Source organism: Dama dama, chromosome 11, assembly GCF_033118175.1.
Source record: "Dama dama isolate Ldn47 chromosome 11, ASM3311817v1, whole genome shotgun sequence".
Lineage (NCBI taxonomy): Eukaryota > Metazoa > Chordata > Mammalia > Artiodactyla > Cervidae > Dama > Dama dama.
The window spans coordinates 8625559-8645353 of record NC_083691.1 but is presented as its reverse complement, the minus strand read 5'-3'; the positions used below and the strand labels follow the sequence as shown (position 1 = coordinate 8645353).

General features: G+C 43.8%; 1 protein-coding gene and 1 pseudogene across 2 annotated transcripts; one reads left to right on the top strand and one right to left on the bottom strand.

Moving 5' to 3' along the window:
• Positions 1-170: 170 nt before the first annotated feature.
• On the bottom strand, positions 171-632 carry LOC133064466 (large ribosomal subunit protein uL29-like; annotated as a pseudogene).
• A 130-nt stretch (positions 633-762) lies between these two features.
• On the top strand, positions 763-18471 carry ZNF79 (zinc finger protein 79). 2 transcript variants are annotated; one of them, XM_061154608.1, is made up of 5 exons: positions 763-3938; positions 8879-8964; positions 11172-11298; positions 11785-11880; positions 17192-18471. In XM_061154608.1, exons 1-5 carry the CDS (start codon positions 3926-3928, stop codon positions 18361-18363), a joined length of 1494 nt encoding a protein of 497 aa, XP_061010591.1. In that variant the 5' UTR covers positions 763-3925; the 3' UTR covers positions 18364-18471. The 2 variants fall into 2 exon arrangements, with proteins under 2 accessions (XP_061010591.1, XP_061010592.1); XM_061154609.1 differs by lacking the exon at positions 11172-11298 and having other exon boundaries at positions 3555-3938.
• Positions 18472-19795: the final 1324 nt, after the last annotated feature.

The window sequence follows — 19795 nt, the reverse complement described above, 5'->3', positions numbered from 1 at the left end:
ATTTAATATAATTAATTTTATAGCAGTTAACCATCTGCTAGGCACTATTCTATATTAACTCCTTTATTTAGATAAATAAAAAAAATTCACACCTACACCTTTCCAAACAGAACTGCTGTTTACAATTTGGTTCTGTCTTTATTTTTTTTTTTTAATTTTTATTTTTTCAGTGGTCTGTCTGTTTTATTGACAGCTGGAAGCTCAGGCCTTGACTGCGTACTTCCGGAGGGGGTACAGCCACTCCTTCCGCTGCTGCTTCTTGGTCTTCAGGTTTTCTTCATGCTTGTTGAGCCGGCGGCGCATAGCACATGTTTTCTTGGGTCACAGATCCAGGGGCTTGTACTTCTTGCCCTTATAGAATTTCCTGAGGTTCTCTTTCTGAGTCTGGTTAATGACGGTCAGTACACGGGCGATGGATTTACGAACCACTCGGATCTTGGAGAGTTTGGAAGCCGCACCACCTGTCACTTTAGCCACGCGCAGCTGGGACAGTTCCACCTTCAGGTCCTCCAGCTGTTTCAGCAGCTCCTCCTTCTTCTTGCCGCGAAGGTCTCGAGCCTTAATCTTGGCCATGGCTGTAGAGTCCGCCTCCGCTGCCTTCTCGGAGGGAAAGAGTGGTTCTGTCTTTAAAGATCTCTCCCCCAACACACACACTTCCCAGCGTCACTACACAGAAGAGGGAACTTTTCATTCCAGAACCTGTTTTCTTCCCTTTATTCACTTTATTCAGGTTGTGCAGCCCCCCATCATGTGCCCATCTTGACACCTTAAGCTTGTAATGAGACCAAATGAGACTGTAGAGAAGGGCAACGGAAGCGTGGAGTGGTCCAGGCAGAGCAGTGGAGAGAGCTGGACAAGTCCCTTAACCTCCCTAAACCTCAGTTTATCCATCTGTAAAATGGGCACAATGATGCTACCTCCCTTGGTGGTGGTTATGAGGATGAAAGGAGATGATCATGTAAAGCACTTAGATGTGAGGATGGCACTAAAGTGCTCAAATCTGTTTCCTGTGGTGGTGGTGAGACCATGCGGGTGATGGTAGGAGGCTGTGGTGGAGATGAGAAGCAAAGTGGCATGTGAGGCTCAAGGGGTGCTTCATGGAATATTTGAAATCTTTACAAGTTTTTATTTTCTACCCTATTGTCTCAGCAACCCCTGATTACTACTGGCACCTACTTATTAGGTACCAAGGACTATGGACACACGCACTCTTCAGAGGTCCCCTTATACTCCTTGAGGCCTTCCCATGACAGCACAAGATGCTTCAGGGCCCAAGGCAGCCCCAGCTGACAGTTCTGTATCTGTCACAGGAACCCAGTCCAGGACCATCAGGCACACGTCCATGGAGAAGTGTGGCAAGACGAAATGTCCCCAGAGGACAGGTGCAGAAGAAGCTGTGCTTTACCTTGCCTTGGATAGAAAAGTGCGCTGCCAACCAACATCCATCCCATCACCCACTAACACCCCCAGAACAATTTTCAGGGTAATCCTGGCTTCTGAGAACCTAAGGCAAGAAATTCCCTAATGCCACGCTGTGTATGGAGAAGAATCGACACCACTTTGCCAATAGAGGTCCATGTAGTCAAAGCTATGATGTGAGAGTTGGACTATAAAGAAAGCTAAGCACCGAAGAATTGGTGCTTTCAAACTGTGGTGTTGGAGAAGACGCTTGAGAGTCCCTTGGACTGCAAGGAGTTCCAACCAGTCCATCCTAAAGGAAGTCAATCCTGAATGTTCGTTGGAAGGACTGATGTTGAAGCTGAAACTCCAATTCTTTGGCCACCTGATGTGAAAAGCTGACTCATTTGAAAAGACCCTGATGCTGGGACAGATTTGAGGGCAGGAGAAGCAGGCAAGAGGATGAGATGGCTGGATGGCATCACCGACTCAACGGACTTGACCTTGAGCCAACTCCGGGAGATAGTGAAGTCAGGGAAGCCTGGCCTGCTGCAGTCCCTGGGATCCCAAAGAGTCAGGCAGGACTGAGCGACTGAACAGATTCATGAAGCACTCTGCTACCTCCCAGTGGCCACAGGTGGGTTTGCAAGACTAAGACAGGAAACCCTCTGCTACCTCCTAGTGGCTATTAGGGGTTAAGCACCTACTGAGCCTGTGGCAGGGGCAGAACACATCAGCTAGAAGAGCGCACTAGCCAAGAAATGCAGGCAGCATCTGGAAGCTGGAAAAAGCAATGAAAACAGACTCTCTGCCTAGAGTTTCCAGAAGGAACATAGCCCGGAAAACACCTTGATTTTAGCCCAGGGAGATCCATCTCAGCCTTGATATCCAGAGTTATAAGCCTGGAAATCACTCAAGCCTAAGTTTCAGTTCAGTTTAGTTGCTCAGTCGTGTCTGGCTCTTTGCGACCCCATGGACTGGTCACATTGATCACAGCCTTGTCTAACTCAAAGAAACTATGAGCCATGCAGTGTAGGGCCATCCAAGATGGAAGGGTCATGGAGGAGAGTTCTAACAAAACTTGGTCCACTGGAGAAGGAAACGGCAAACCGCTTAAGTACTCTTAAGAATGCCATCAACAGTAGGAAAAGCCAAAAGGATATGACACTGAAAGCCTAAGATAGAGAAGGGCTTATCTCAGAGAGATCTGTGGGTGTGACTTGTCTCATGGAGTGAATCCCAGTAAGTTCACAGAAGACCCTACAAATTTAGAATTATATTGGAAAAACACTTACTAGCGTTGATTAACAGGGACAGAGACAAAATGAAAACAGGTTCAGGACCCCCAAACTCATTTCTGCTGCCCACGTAATACATTCTTATCTCCTTAACGTCAAAAAATTTCTCTAAAACTAAATTGATCATTAGAAAATTGCTTGATTAGTGAAGATCAACAGGCTTGTGGGACATTTTCATCAATTCTCTGAGGAAGCCCACTTTGAAATATCCCCTTTGGCAGCACAGAAGCCTGCAAGGGCGTAATATTCAGGAAACTCCTATCTTCATAATTCTGATCGAACTCTATTAAAGTGTGCTCCTGCCCCTGAAATTACTGAAAGACGTTCCCTCCTGCTGAAGGATACTTTGAGTGCTCCAAGCCAACCTGTGACTGCCCTGTTCACACTGAGGGGGCCCTCACTTCCTTTAATCCCCCAACCCCAAACTCTCTGTAGGGCTCACGAAGACCAGTGAGGGTGGCTGGGGTTGGGCCCCGAGCTGAAGGATTAGCGAGAGGACCTCGCTGAGCCGCGGTCCTGGGCACGTCAAATCATTGAGGAGAAACGAGGCGTATCAGCGCCTGCGCTAAAAGCACCGCTCCCGGAGCCTTAGCTGCCAAGTTGCTTCCTAGCCAAGACGCCCGAGTATTCGATTCGTGGATGGACCTCTGCAAGGCATGTACAATAAAGCGTGACGGGAAACACCTTCTGGGAGCAGGAACTGCCGGAAGCCTGGCTAGGAAATACGGTCCACGAAGGTGCGTGGGTCACAGCCTCACACCTAGAGAGAGAAAACCTGTTCGGCCAGGAACAGAGCGCAGCGATTTCTGGGAGATGGAGTCCCGCGGCGCAAGGAGGCATGTGCGCATGGCCAGAAGTGACGCTTTTAAGGCGCGTCCCCCTTTGGCTCAGAGGCGGGCCTGCGACCGCTGTTTCTGAGCTCCAAGCGGTAGCCGTATCCTGGAACCTTTTCACGTAAACGGCTGCGAGCGGGCTTTTTCAAGCGGTGTTCCGCTAGAGACCGAGTCGGCGGTTGCGTCACGGGCTCCCCAGCCGACGCCCGGCTGTGGCTGTGGAGACAATGAGAGACCCGGCCGGACAGCACGGACCCGGCTCAGCCCCGCAGACTCAGATCCGGCCTTTGAGGCGAGAGGCCTGAGAGAAGAGCCCAGAGCGGGGCTGGGGCTGCAGTGAAGCGACTCCGACGCTCAGAGAACTGCTGGGAGGCGGTGGCGCGAGGCGGGACCCGGATGCTGGAAGGAGGTGAGGAGGCGTGTTGGAGCGGTTCGTGGCTTCCAGCCTTCGCGCCAGTACTGCTGTGCGACCCGGTTCGGAACTCAGCGGTTATCCTTTCCACAAGTAGTTGGGGACGGTCCTTTTTTGAATAATTACGGGGTCAAAAAAAGTTGAAGAGCTCAGTCCTGAATCATCTCTGACTGTCCTGTTCCTGGCTCTGATTTGTTGACGTACCTATGGCATTAAAAAGTAGAAGTGGGCACTGGAAAGGGAAATGGGACGTGCTCAGGGCCTCCTTTATTGCTCCTGATCTTCCAGCCCTCTTGAAGCGACCAGGGATACTCGGAATGGGATCCTGTTGGCTTCCTGTGATACCGAGGGTGGGTTCAACCCAGTTGGATTGTGAAATCTTAGCGAATCCTGGGAATTTAGAATCAGAAGACTAGGATTCCTGTTTAAGCTGGGGGATACCAGCCAGGTCTCTTGACCTGTGTTTCTTCATGGAGGAAAAGGTAAAATGACGTTAACTACCTCGTTCACTTCTAAGAACTGTAAGCATGAAATAAAGTGATGCTTTTGAAAGCACCTTGAATGCTTTCCAGAACAGAACGAATGTGTGTGTGATAGTCACCAGTGAGGCACTGCCATCCTCCCCTAGACCAAGAATTGCTCTGTCACTTATCAAGTGCAATTTCAAATCCAGCATTTCATGTTATCTTCCCTCAGAGACCCGGGAACACAAGCAGGACAGTTGTCATCCTCCCCATAGTACCAAAGGTGAAAATAAGTACAATGGATAGGTACAGCTCAGTAACGTGAAGTCTGTACTAAGACTAGTGTTCAGACTTGTTTACTTTTTTTAGAGTTGTTTCTGAGGACTATACTAACACTCTTGTTTGTTTTTCTTTTAATTGAGATATAATTTGTATGCTATAATATTCACTTTGAAAGTATACAGTTCAGTGACTTTTATTATAGTCACAGAGTTAGGCAACCATCGCCACTATTTAATTCCAGAACATTTTCATCATCTCACAAAGAAACTGGCACTACTCCACAGTCTCCTTTCCCCGTAGTCCCTGGCCAGCTATTCATCGTTCTGTCCCTGTGAATTTGCCTATTCTGGACAGTTCATGAAAATAGAATCATACAGTATACGTGTCTGGGTTCTTCCATTTAGTATGTTTCAAGGTTCATCCATGTCGTAACATGAAGAAATGTACATCCTTTTTATGGCCAAATAATATTCCATTACATGGATTATACCATGTTTTGTTTATCTGTGCCTCAGTTGATGGACATCTGAGTGGTTTCCAGTTTGCGCTATTATGATTAACGTTATGAACGTGCATGCAAACCTTTTCTTTTGAAAATATTTTCATTTTGCTAGGGTTTGTACTTAGGGGAGGAATTACTGTGTAACCATGGTAACTCTGTTTAACTTTCTGAGGAACTACAAACTGTCTTCCACAGTGGCAGCACCATTTCACATTCCCAGTGGCAATGTATGAGAATTTCAGTTTCTGTACGTCCTCACCAGGCTTTCCTGGTGGCTCAGTGGTAAAAAATCCACCTGCCAATGCAGGAGACACTGGTTTGAGCCCTACTTCGGAAGATCCCCTTGAGAACGAAACAGCAAGGCACTGCTGGGAAATCCCATGGACAGAGGAGCCTGGCGGGTTACAGTCTCCGAGTTAGACACGACTTAGCAACTGAGCACATAGGCATTCACACATCCTCATCAGTACTTTATTTTAATGTGTCTTTTTTATTTTAGCCATCTTAGTGGGTGTGAAGTGGTATCTCACACTGGTTTGATAAGTATTTCTCCAGTGACTCAAGATGTTGAGCATCTTTTCATATACTTACTAGTTTTTTGTATCTCACTTAAATATCTACTCAAATCCATTGCTCATTTTTAAGTTGGGTTATTTGTCCTTCTTTGTTGAGTTTTTAATATAGAGAAATCTGTATATATTTTGGATATTAGACCCATAGAAGGTGTATGATTTGCAGGTGTCTTCACTTTGATAGTGTCCTTTAAAGCACAAAGTTTTTAATTTTTATCAACTCCCACTTAATTTTTTTCCTTGTACTTTTGATATCATGTCTAATAAATGTATTGCCTAATCAGATGTTATAAAGATTTATATTTTCTTCTTAAAGTTTTAGCTTTTACATTTAACTCTGACCCATTTTGGGTTAATTTTTATAGATGGTGTGAGGTAGGAGTCCAGCTTCATTCTTTTGCATGTAGATATCCAGGTGTCCCACCTCTATTTTGTTGAAAAGAAATTTAATTTCTTGGCACTCTTGTTGAAAATAAGTTGTCCCTAAATGTATGGATTTATTTCTGGACTCTCAGTTCTTCTCCACTGATCTGTCTATCCATAGTACCACCCTACTTTAATTACTGTTGCTTTGTGGAAAGTTTTGATATCGTGAATATGAGTCTTCCATCTCTTGTTCTTTTTCCAGATTGACTGTTCTATGTCCCATGCATTTGCATATGAATTTTAGGAGCAGCTCCTAAATTTTTATTTAAAAAAAACAGCTGGGATTTTGATAGGACTGCATTGACTCAAATTAATTTACTGAATATTGCAATCTCAGGATTATTGTCTTTCAGTCCATGAATATGGAATGGCTTTTCATTTATTTAGCTCTTCTGTAGTTTCCTTTTAAAATATTTGGTAGTTTTCACAACTGATAAAGGATAAATTTCCAAAATATATGAGCAGCTAATATAACTCAATACCATAAAAACAAACAACCCAGTCAAAAAGTGGGAAAAAGACCTAAAGAGACATTTCTCCAAAGAAGACATACAAATGGCTAACAAACAGATGAAAAGATGCTCAACATTGCTCATTATTAGGGAAATACAAATCAAAACTGCAATGAGATATCACCTCACACCTGTCAGAACAGCTGTCATCAAAGTCTACAAATAATAAATGCTGCAAATGGTATGGAAAAAAGGGAGCCCTCTTGCACTGTTTGTGGGAATGTAAATTGATACAGCCACTATGGAAGATGGTATGGAGATTCCTTAAAAAACTAGGAATAAAACCACCATATGACCCAGCAATCCCACTCCTAGGTGTATACCCTGAGGGGAAAAAAATACTGAAAAAAACATGTATCCCATTGTTCATTGCAGCACTGTTTACAATAGCTAGAACATGGAAACAACCTAGATGTCCATTGAAAGACGAATGGATCAAGAAGTTGTGTTATTAACTAAAAAAAAAAAAAGTTGTGTTACGTATACACAATGGAATATTACTCAACCATAAAAAGGAATGCATTTGAGTCAGTTCTAATGAGGTGGATGAACCTAGAATCTATTAGACAGAGTGAAGTACGTCAGAAAGAGAATGCTAAATATCGTATTCTAATGCATATTTACAGAGTCTAGAAAAATTATACTGAAGAATTTATTTACAGAGCAGCAGTGGAGAAACATAGAGAATAGACATAGAGATAGACATAGAGACATAAACATAGAGATAGAGAATAGACTTATGGACATGGGGAGAGGGTGAGATATATGGAAAGTGTAACATAAAAGTTACATTACCATTTTTAAAATAGATAGCTACTTTAAAAAATAGGGAATTTGCTGTATGGCTCAGGAAACTCAAATAGGGGCTCTGTATCAACCTAGAGGGGTGGGATGGGAGGGAGATGGGAGGGAAGTTCAAAAGGGAGGGGATATATGTATACCTATGGCTGATTCTGTTGCAGTTTGACAGAAAACAACAAAATTCTGTAAAGCAATTATCCTTCAATAAATAAATTAATTAAAAAAAAGAATCAGACAAAAGATTAAACAAAAATTTGGTAATTTTCAGTGTAATGTCTTGCACTTCATATATTCAGTTTATTCCTAGGTGTTTTGTTCTTTTAATTCTCTTTTAATTTTCATTTCTAGATTGTTCACTGCTAGTTACAGAAATATAGTTGGAGAACTGTGTATTCAATTCTTTGCCCATTTTTAATTGAGGTGTCTTTTTATTGTTTGTTCACATTGTATCCTGCAACCTTGCTGAACTTTTTTAGCTATGATAGTTTTTCTGTTGATTTCTTAGGATTTTCTGTGTACAAAATCATACCATTTACAAATAGAGATCGTTTAAATTTTTCCTTTCCAATCTGGATGCATTTGATTACTTTGCCTGCTATTGCCTGATTGCTCTGGCTAGAACTTCCAGTGTAGTACTGAGTAGAACTGACAAGAGCTGACATCCTTGTCTTTTTCCTGATCTTAGATGAAAAGCATCATTCTTTAGCTCTGGGCTTTCTGGAAATGCCTCTTATCAAGTTGAGGCAGTCCCCTTCTGTTCCTGGTTTATTGGAGGTGTTTTATAGCAAAAGGTATCAGATTCTCTTAAATAGCCTCTTGGTGTTCACTGAGATGATCGTATGGGTTCTCCCCCCGCCCCCGCCTTTGTATTAATACAGTGTATTATAGATTACTTTTCATGTATTGAAGCAACCTTAGATTCCTGGGATGAATCCCACTTGGTCACTACCTCTTCTTTTGATTAAGCAAATGTCTTTAATTTACAGAGCCACTTTCTGCAAAGAACTTAATTGATAATAGTTGTAAGCTGTATATTTACACGCCAGGCATTGTGTCAGCTGCTTTGTCTGTGTTTAAATCTTCACAGAAACTTTACAAGGGATCACATAGAAAAGTTGCTGGGAAGTGGTCAATCTGGAATGCTTGACAGTCTTTACACTTTAATGCCTTTCTGTGTCTGAGTGGATTGATGGAACTTCTGAGGTAGAAAAGGAAATGGGAAAATTTATACCCCATTGCAGTTCTGCAAATTCAGCCCCAGTGAGCCCTGGGACCTATAATATCATCTGAACACGCTCTTTAGAGTGAGAATGTGAGGCTTTCTAGTTTGATGAGCTGTGAACTTTTTTGCCTCATTGGTTTCTTTCCCTTCCTCCAGAACCACCTTCTCCAGACCCTGCCCTTCCCCAGGAGGAAGACACAGAAGAGGAAGGAATGGCAGCTGGTCTCACAGCAGGGCCCCAAGTAAGTTGGAAATTTACTCCAAGAAGCAGTCTTTTTTTCTAGAAAAAAAAAAACTAACAGTGCTTTTGGTTTTCAATTACAAAAGACACTCATGTTCTTTGTAGAAAACCTGGAAAATGTAGACAATATACTACCCAAGCCCCCAGTCACCTTTATTCCTACAAAGAAATAACACTTAACTTTTTGATTTGTGTGCTTTTAGGTACTCTTGTTGTTGTTGTTTTCCCAGAGATGATTTGTCCTGCTTTGTAACCTTTTTATTTCTACCTAGTAGCATTGAATTAATATTTCCCCCATCATTAAGAGTATTCTACAGAATTATTTCCAATAAACTCCATTTCATAGTCCTTCTGTGAAGGTAAGAACTGTCTTCACCCTTTCCTTTTCTTGACTAAACTAGGAATTGGTCTGTTTTCATTTTTAGAAAGTCTGCTCTTGGATTTCCTCATCAATTCTAATCTTTATTAAAAGAAAACTTTTAGTAGTTTTTTTTTTTTTTTTTGCTTCTGCTTTCCTTAGATTGATTTTTTTTAGTGTGTGTTATCTTTTTTTTTTCTTATTTTTCATTTATTTATATTAGTTGGAGGCTAATTACTTGACAATATTGTAGTGGTTTTTGCCATACATTGATAATGAATCAGCCATGGATTTACATGTGTTCCCCATCCTGAATCCCCCTCCCACCTCCCTCCCCATCCCATCCCTCTGGGGATTTATTTTAAAATTAATATTTTTAACCTCATGAATTCAATCCATAATTTATTTTGTTCCTTTTTTGTTCAGATATATTGAATGTTTTTGGCTGTGATCTTAATTTTTTAGATATGCCAAAACTGTGACTTTGGTTTCTTGTCTGCACATGTGGCTGGTCTGTGCCACATGGAGGATAGTTTGTGTCTCTTCTCCACACAAAACATGCAGGTATAGTGTAATTGCAGGGTGTAGGACTTTACAACTCTACATGCTCAACCTTATTAAATTAGTCATTTCTTCCATACCTTTATTTTTTGGTTTATTTTGCATTAAATGTCAGCATGAGCTATTTATTATCTCTTACGGCTATCATATTTTAAATTTCTCCTCGTATTTCCTACAGTTTTTCCCGTATGAATTATATATTTGTTATTTGGTTCATAACCCTTATATCTTCATAGAGGATTTTACTCTCTTGATTACTATAAAAAGACCCCCAATGTTTTTAAATATTTCATTGTTTTTAAAAATGACCCTCTGTCCCATTTAAAGCATTTCTCGGTGTGAAGATGTATTGGAAGGACAGGTAAAATTAGAAATCAGGAAATTAGTTAAGATTTGGGAAATGCTACTGGCTTAAACAAGGCAGTGGTAGGGGTGTGGAGAGAAATGTGTGAATTCTCATGCTACTGGGGAGGAAGAACGAACATGCATTTGACTTGTGGGGAGCTGCAGGAAAACGGGAAGATGACATCCAGGTGTCTGACATGGCCAACAAGGTACATGAAGGCACCATTTCCTAGGCTGATAACAGATAAAAATGTCCCCGCCTCCACGCCTGTGCTCACGATGCCTCCCCTGCTTTGGATAGCCTTCTCTTTCTCCATCTGAGGAATCTGCTCCTTAAAGGCCAACTTGGTGGTTGCCTTCTCTCTCTGTGGTGTTCCCTGAGTGTCCTACCCCTGCCCTCCATCTAGGACTCCTCTTCCATTATCCTAGTAACTAGAATATCCCTCTCTTTCACACATTGTTACAGGTGGTTGCAAATATGCTTGGCTCTCCTGCTTACTGTAAGATGTCTGAGCTCATGGGAATATTTATTAAATGTTCTGCAAACATTCATCATTCACATTCTTTGCTGATTTGCAGCTGATTCCTTGCCGCATAAACTCACACATTCTAATTTTGTTCTATGTTGGTACTTTGAATTACCGAGTACCTGTTAGTTTCTGCCCAATTACTGCTCATATGTATATATATTTCTATTTATATATAAAGTCTACAAGAATTATAAACATGTGAAGACAGAGAGACTGTTACTTATTTTCATGCCTGAGTGTCCAGTATAGTGTTAGGTATATAGGAAGTGATCAGTGGTGCTTTTCTGGAACTACCCCAAGTCCTTTCAGAGACCTTTAGTAGGTTCACTAACCACCACACCCAGAGCTGCCAGCCTCCCTGCCTCCTCACATTCTAAGGGCACTGGACAAGAAGGAATGTGCTTGTTGTTTCAGGGATCCACACCTTTCAGCAGTTTGACTGTAGATTTTACCCAGGGGGGATGGAGGCAGTTGGCCCCTGCTCCGAGGGACAGGTTCGAGGAAGGGATGCCAGAAAAGTCCAGAAACCTGGTCTTACTGGGTAAGGAAACCATTTAAAATTCAGAATTTGTTCAGTTCTGAAAATCTGTGGTACTTCCCAGTCTTGAGTGATCCTGAGTGGCTCTGATGCACCAGAGGGACAGTGTTTATTCCTCCTCATTCACCAGCAAAAGGTCTCTGTTGCCCCTCGAAGCTCTACCTCCACATTTTCCTATTTCCCAGAAGGGGTCCTCCATAGTAAGTTCCCATCTTCCTAAGTAACTTCTTTTATGGGCTTGCTTAGCTCTCTGGCTTGACCCCTCCTTGAGGCTGTTTCTTTATCTCTTTTCAGAAATGCTCTACCAAGACTTCAGCACCATTATCTGTCTTTCTTACTGCTGTGTCCCCTAGTGGCCAGCACCAAGTCAGTGCTCAGTTTATTTATTGCGTGAATGAAATGAATGACCTGTTCACCTCCCCCAGTTCTGGGTAGCTATTTATACTTAGTGCAGATCTCTAAGGTCCACTTCTTTTCCCCTTTAAATAGGACTTCCAGTTTCCCAGCCTGGTATGAACTTCCAGTTGGAACAAAGGGAAGGTTCATGGATGCTCAAGAGAGACGGCCTAAGGAATGCCTGTCCAGGTGAGTGAGCAAGGCAGAGTCTCAGGAGGAAAAGTCCCTTTGAAAACATTTGAATATTTTAACAGGGGAGATAGGTATTGCTATGCCACTTTTATAGATGAGGAAAATAAAGGTGAGAGAGGCTGACTCACTGGTTCAGAGCCTCCCAGCTAGAAAGTAGCGAGGCTGGGTTTGAAGAAACACCAGTCAAACTCCAAAGGCCTCTATTCCATACCATCTCCTCAGTCTCCCCAAGCTGGGAGGTATTTGGAAGCACAGGTGGTGTTGCTGGCCTCCAGAAAATGAGAGTCATTTTTGCCGGCCCAGCACATTCCCTGCCTCAGGTACACCTTATTGAGGGTCTGAGGTGCCCACCTTTACCCATCCTTCAGCTGTGACACCTGCTGCTGCTCCCCTGTCTGACTGACTCTATTGGATTCTGCACCCCATCTTCATGGCCATGCTGGAATTTTCTCAACAGCTGATACTAAGAAACTCAGGAAAAACAAAAGCACAGGAAACCATAGTTTCTATGTATGTTTATGTCTTCCTGCTCATCTAAGGCTGCTCACTCCACCTTCACTTTCATATTTCAGCCCTTGCAGGTAAATGACCTCTGGCAGGGCCTGTAGTCAGGCCCAGCTGTGGCAGGGCAGCTACTTTTGATATTTTGAAACTTAAAGCATCAGAGGTACAAATGAACTTAACAGCTTTAAGGTGACACAATTTTAAATTTTTCTAAAAAGGCAGCCTAATGCTTTTATATCTGATTATGGTTGCTGTGAGTCAATGAAAACAAAACAGAGCCTCTGGCTTATTTTCCACAGGGTTTATCTGCACTCTCTCCTTCCCATTTTAGCCTCTGTCTAAGCAGCCTGTCACATGTCACCTCAGTCCTTGTTGTAACTGCAGGCACCACTCACACTCGCTGAAATACTTTCTTTCACAGGGAGCCTGACTCCCCCGCTGCTTCCTTGCCCCTTGCCGCACCCCTTCCCAGCTCACCATCCTTGTTAGGCAGGACCTTTCCCCCTAAGTCCCGAGACCCCATGTAGAACTTCAGAGATGGAATGCAGGGTTTTATGGCAATAACTGCATTTTCCTGAGAAAAGGCTTCATCAGTCTCAGAGGGGTTCAGGAGCCTAAAAAGGGTACTGAAGAAGATTGAGATCACCAAGTTATGAGAAAGAGAAGTTGGGAAAGGTGTTACCGTGGAAACTCTGTGCCCTGAGGTGTCAGTGTAGAGTGTTGGTGTGGAAGCAGCTTTGGATGTGGACCCATGGGAGATGCACCAGGTGCCGGCTTACTGCGTATCAAGTGCGTGGACTCAGAGTAAATCACTAACTTGTGGTCATGTGTTTCTATACCTCAAAAATGTGGATAACAAAACCTGTCTTACTTGATAAGACTGGTACATATGAAAAAGTTGTTGACAGTGTAGGACTGTATTAATTCTGTGATAAGTGAAGTAATTGGAGGAGTTTTAAGTCTGGCTGTTAGGAGTAACTAAAACACTGCCCCGGGGATGTTTTACCTCTGCTCTGAGGCCCCACAGAGCACCCTGGACATTGCTGAGCCTCATGGGCGGGTTCAGGGTTCCCTGTTATTCCAACCCACCCTCCCACAGTGACAGACACACCCAGGGCTTGGATGAGCCTTTGCCTCACCCTTTGGTCCATGCCTGGGGTTGTTTTATTCATAGCTACTGGAGGTGCAACAGAGAAGAAGATTGAGTCCCTGCTTACATACTAGCAAGGAACGTAAGTAGAATGAGTAAACAAAATAACTGGTAGAACGTTGAATAGTGGTGAGTACTGTAGGAATGGGAATACCAGTGAGGGCTATTCTCAATTAGATGAGTAGGAGAGACCACTTTTGAGGAGGTGGCATTGGCACTGAGGTCTGAAGGAAGAGAAGGAGCCAGCTGTTTGAGTGTCTGCATAAGGAACATCCTGGGCCACACCGTGCATTGAAGCTTTGAGTGGAGATGAGTTTGACTTGTGTTAGGATCAGAAGACCCTAGGACTCAGTAAATAAGGGTGCTGGGCAGGGCAGCAGACCATATAAGACTCAGAGGCCATGGAAGACGTTCAGGTTTTATCCAAGTAGGAAGATAGGAAGCCACTGAAGGTGTTGAGCAGAAAAAGGATAATATTTGATTTGTGTTTGAGAAGATAACGTGTGGAGACTAGACTTTCAGGGTTGAAGACCGGAAGCAGGGAGATCAGTTAGGACATAACAATAAGAGGATGGTGGTGGGTCAGGACAAACATTCAGGACATACTTGGTGTTACAGCCAACAGGACTCACTAGGGACTGGATATGAGAGATAAGGCATTAAGGGTGACCCTGGTCTGAGCAGTTGGGTGAATAGAAGGGCTGACTAAGTCACTGGCTAGAAAGGGAAAATCACCACTTCTATTTTTGGGTATACTCGGTTTGAGATATTATTAGACTCTCTTATACAGGAGCTGGCACGCAGGGGAGAGGTGAGCTGAGGCAAGACAGTTCATGAACATCACATGGTCTGTTTTTTGTCTCTGTGGTTGGGCATGCCGTATCTTATTTACCCGACCAGGGATCGAACCTGTGACCCCTGCAATGGAAACACGGAATCCTAACCTGTTAGTCCTACTACTGCTGCTGCTAAGTCACTTCAGTCGTGTCCGACTCTTTGCGACCCCATAGACAGCAGCCCACCAGGCTCCCCCGTTCCTGGGATTCTCCAAGCAAGAACACTGGAGTGGGTTGCCATTTCCTTCTGCAGTGCATGAAAGTAAAAGTGAAGTCGCTCAGTCGTATCCGACTCCTAGCGACCTCATGGACTGCAGCCTACCAGGCTCCTCCGTCCATGGGGTTCTCCAGGCAAGAGTACTGGAGTGGGGTGCCATTGCCTTCTCCGAGTAGGTAGGTAGTGGTATCTTGCTGCTAAGTCACTTCAGTCGTGTCCGACTCTGTGCGACCCCACAGATGTCAGCCCACCAAGCTGCCCCGTCCCTGGGGTTCTCCAGGCAAGAACACTGGAGTGGGTTGCCATTTCCTTCTCCAATGCAGGAAAGTGAAAAGTGAAAGTGAAGTCGCTCAGTCGCGTCCGACTCTTAGTGACCCCATGGATCGCAGCCTACCAGGCTCCTCCATCCATGGGATTTTCCAGGCAAGAGTACTGGAGTGCCATTGCCTTCTCCGCCTGTTAGTCCTAACCTAACCTTAATTGCTCCTTTCTCCTACTGCTTCTTTTATTATCACTTTTCTTCTTTCCATCTTTCACTCAGATAAGACAGTCAGTAATTGAGAGCTGTCAGAGTCTTCTAAGGCCTAATATCAGGTGACATAGAGATACCTTCAACCCGAAAGAGGGACTTCTGTGCTCTTGGTAGACGAGGCTCCAGATGCACATGCAACTCACAGGGAAAACTGCTTAGTGGGAAACATATTTACAAGACAGAGGTTCAAGATAATAACAAGCAGTCATAGAACACTTGCTATTTCTCAGGTATGTTCTGGGTCATTTGTGTTTTAGCTCATTTAGTTCTCATGATTCTGTAAGAGAGCTACATTCACAGATAATAAATCCAAGGTATAGTAATTTGCCCAAAGTTGTATCGATAGCAGGAGGTACGGCCAAGATTTGAACCCAGGCAACCTGGATCAGGGTTCTCTATAGAAATTCAAATAAAGGGCACCTAAAACTAACCTGTTTCCCTAGATAAGGTAGAAACAGGAAGAACCATTTCAGGAAAATTGACCCTTGAGAAAAGAAGCTCCATTGTCTCCCTAAAACTCCACTCCCTGTAGCTATAAGCCTCCATGGAGACAGACAGGTGTCTGGGACCAGAGGGTTCAATTAGTTTTAACACTTCCCAAATGCTATACGTTAACTCACACTTTAAGGTTTTCTCTTAAAATGAATGTGGTCCCAAGGAGGAAGAATCATTGGGACCTCCCTGGTGGTCCAGTTGTTAAGGCTCCACTCGTCCACTGCAGGGGGCAAGGGTTCAATCCGTGGGCCGGGAAGTAAGCTGCTGCATGCCGTGCCACAAGGCCAGAAAAAGAATCAACTCTTTTAAAAAAAAATATCATCCACTCCTGTCCATGTTATAAAAGCAATTAAGATAACTATGTAATTTTATATATTCTTGCACTTAACAGCGTATTGTTTATCACTGCATATTCTTTCAAAGCAAGATTTTTATAACTTATTGTAAAAATAATACTGTCACTGGAGAACATTAGAAATAAACATGAGCATCGAAGAACATAAAGACAACACAGCTTACCTTCACATTGTATAGTTTGCCAGGGATTTTTTAATAAATATCTTTCTACAAAAGGAATTATAGTGCACAGATTGCACACATGACTTAACTCCTAAATAGTGTCTCTTAATTGGCTATACTATAGTCATTCCTTGTTATTAAAACATTTAGGTATTTGCTTTTCATTTGACAAATAATGCAGTGTTGAGAACAAATGATATCAGTGCAGTTCTATGTAATTTCTCATTAGTTCCTCAGGATAGATTCTTACTAGTGGAATTCTGATGTCAGCATTTCAGACTCTGGACAGGTGCAGCCCGATTGCTTTCCAGAAAGCTTGTTCCTGTTTATGCAGCCACACAGTATGTGACATCCCAACTGCTGCACCCTTATCCCCACTCTAGAATTAACCTTTTTTTTTTTGAAATCTTGCTGATTTCATAGGTGAAAAGGTTCATCCTGCTGGCATCAATCGTAAGCTTTTTAAAGTGAATTATCCCAACCTGGTAAGTAGGTTGCCCAAAACCATACTGAGAATTGTGAGACTAAGAAGACAGCTCATGACAACCCCAGGACTTGGCAAAAGCACAGGAGAGGAGTGTCAGAAATAAAACAGGAGAGGTGTGCATCTGAGGCAAGCTCAGGATCCACTTCTGCTGTTTAGGACGGGGAGCAAAGGGTGCTCATGTCTCTGAAAAGTTTTCTGGTCAGTCAGTTGAGTACAGAAGCATCCTGGGGCTTCCCTGGTGACTCAGATGGTAGAGAATCTACCTGTAATGCAGGCAACTGAAGTTCAATCCCTGGGTCGGGAAGATCCCTTGGAGCAGGGAATGGCAACCCACTCCAGTATTCTTGCCTGGAGAATCCCATGGACAGAGGAGCCTGGTGGGCTGCAATCCATGGGGCCACAAAGAGTCGGACTGAGCAGCTAACACTTACATACACATCCTGGGTGAAAGGGGTGAAGCATGGAACCAGTCTGCATACAGGCTTAGCCCAGCTCCTTCAGCCTTCATACTGTAGCATCTTCTACCACCAAAAGAATTTTTAAAATTACTTTTCTAAATTTTCTTCAGATTGGAAGATTATATCTGAATCACCACCTGAGCAAGACATTTCTGAAGAATCATTCCAAGATCCAAGTGTAGAGATGCCTTCTGGGGAGTCAGAGCACAGGAACAGTGAACTGGGGAAGAGCCTCAATCTGAGACCATTCCTTTCTCCACAGCAGAGAGTTCCTACAGAAGTGAGATCCCGTACATGGGACACACACGCAGAGAGCTTTGGGAAGAACGCAGGTACAGTTAAAGCTCACAGAGTGAAGCCGTACACGTGTAACGAATGTGGCAAGGCCTTCAGTTATTGTTCTTCCCTTTCTCAGCATCAGAAGAGCCACACTGGGGAGAAGCCATACGAGTGCAATGAATGTGGGAAGGCCTTCAGCCAGAGCTCATCTCTTATTCAGCACCAGAGGATTCACACTGGAGAGAAACCTTATAAATGCAGTGAATGTGGGAGAGCCTTCAGCCAAAACGCAAACCTCACAAAACACCAGCGAACTCACACTGGAGAAAAACCCTACAAATGTACCGAATGTGAGAAAGCCTTCAGTGACTGTTCAGCCCTTGTTCAGCACCAGAGAATCCACACTGGAGAGAAGCCTTATGAGTGTAGTGACTGTGGGAAGGCGTTCCGCCACAGTGCAAATCTTACCAACCACCAGCGGACTCACACAGGGGAGAAGCCCTACAAGTGCAGCAACTGTGAGAAGGCCTTCAGCTACTGTGCGGCATTTATTCAGCACCAGAGAATCCATACAGGGGAGAAACCCTACAAATGTAACGCATGTGGGAAGGCCTTCAGCCAGAGTGCAAACCTCACAAACCACCAGAGGATTCACACTGGAGAGAAACCCTACAAGTGTAGTGAGTGCGGGAAAGCATTCAGCCAAAGTACAAACCTTATAATCCACCAAAAGACCCACACTGGAGAGAAACCTTATAAATGTAATGACTGCGGGAAATTCTTCAGTGAAAGCTCCGCCCTTATTCGGCATCATATAATTCACACAGGAGAAAAGCCCTATGAGTGCAATGAGTGTGGAAAGGCATTTAACCAGAGCTCATCCCTTAGTCAGCATCAGCGAATTCACACTGGTGTGAAACCCTATGAATGTAGAGAGTGTGGGAAGGCCTTCAGGTGTAGTTCAGCTTTCATTAGACATCAGAGACTCCATGCTGGAGAGTAACTGGGAACATAACTGAAGTGGATGGGGACCTGACAGGTAATTTGAACGCTTAGCCCAGAGCCACATGCAAAAGCACCTTTTAATAAATAGTCACTATTTTACACCTTACACCTTGCATGTGGTGCTCCTTTATCAACACCTTGGTAAGCATAGACTGCCCAGCTCCAGTTACACTGTTCTCAAGATTTACCTTTAACTCAGAAACCTTGGTTTATAAAGAACAAGTGAAGGACTTGGTTTGTACGTAAAAGGCCAGGTATCTTGCAGTGGTCTGTCTTAGTCATCTCTGCTTGAATGAGGGCTATTGCAAAAGAACCAAGCACAGTGGCTGGGAACAAGTACTCCCCATAACTGGGCCACTAAGGTATCAGATTTGGGGAGTGGATTCAAGTGAGGATCCCAGGGTCAACTGTTATTAGAATGGGGATGGGGGAGACTCCCTGATGCTGCACACAGCCTGCACTTTCTGAGCCGTTCAGGGGAACTGACTGACAAGTATTTAGTTACTACTGTCAAGAAGACAGGTTGAGGGTGCACCCTCAGCAAGGCTCAGTTCAGTTGCTCAGTCGTGTCCGACTCTGTGACCCCATGAATCACAGCACGCCAGGTCTCCCTGTCCATCACCAACTCCCAGAGTTTACTCAAATTCATGTCCATTGAGTCAGTGATGCCATCCAGCCATCTCATCCTCTGTCGTCCCCTTCTCCTCCTGCCCCCAGTCCCTCCCAGCATCAGGGTCTTTTCTAATGAGTCAACTCTTTGCATGAGGTGACCAAAGTACTGGAGTTTCAGCTTCAGCATCAGTCCTTCCAATGAACACCCAGGACTGATCTCCTTCAGGATGGACTGGTTGGATCTCCTTGCAGTCCAAGGGACTCTCAAGAGTCTTCTCCAACACCACAGTTCAAAAGCATCAGTTATTTGATGCTCAGCTTTCTTCACAGTCCAACTCTCACATCCATACATGACCACTGGAAAAACCATAGCCTTGACTGAACGGACTTTTGTTGGCAGTGTAATGTCTCTGCTTTTTAATATGCTATCTAGGTTGGTCATAACTTTCCTTCCAAGAAAAAAGCATCTTTTAATTTCATGGCTGCAGTCACCATCTGCAGTGATTTTGGAGCCCAGAAAAATAAAGTCTGACACTGTTTCCACATCTATTTGCCATGAAGTGATGGGACCAGATGCTGTGATCTTAGTTTTCTGAATATTGAGCTTTAAGCCAACTTTTTCACTCTCCTCTCACTTTCATCGAGAGGCTTTTCAGTTCCTCTTCACTTTCTGCCATAAGGGTGGTATCATCTGCATATCTGAGGTTATTGATATTTCTCCCGGCAATCTTGATTCCAGCTTGTGCTTCTTCCAGCCCAGTGTTTCTGATGATGTACTCTGCATATAAGTTAAATAAGCAGGGTGACAATATACAGCC

Excerpts from the sequence above, each read along its gene's own strand:
- ZNF79 (XM_061154608.1), top strand. Across the intron at positions 8,965-11,171 it reads GTCTCACAGCAGGGCCCCAA|GGATCCACACCTTTCAGCAG; the intron begins GTAAGTTGGAAA and ends TTGTTGTTTCAG. Across the intron at positions 11,299-11,784 it reads CAGAAACCTGGTCTTACTGG|GACTTCCAGTTTCCCAGCCT; the intron begins GTAAGGAAACCA and ends CCCTTTAAATAG.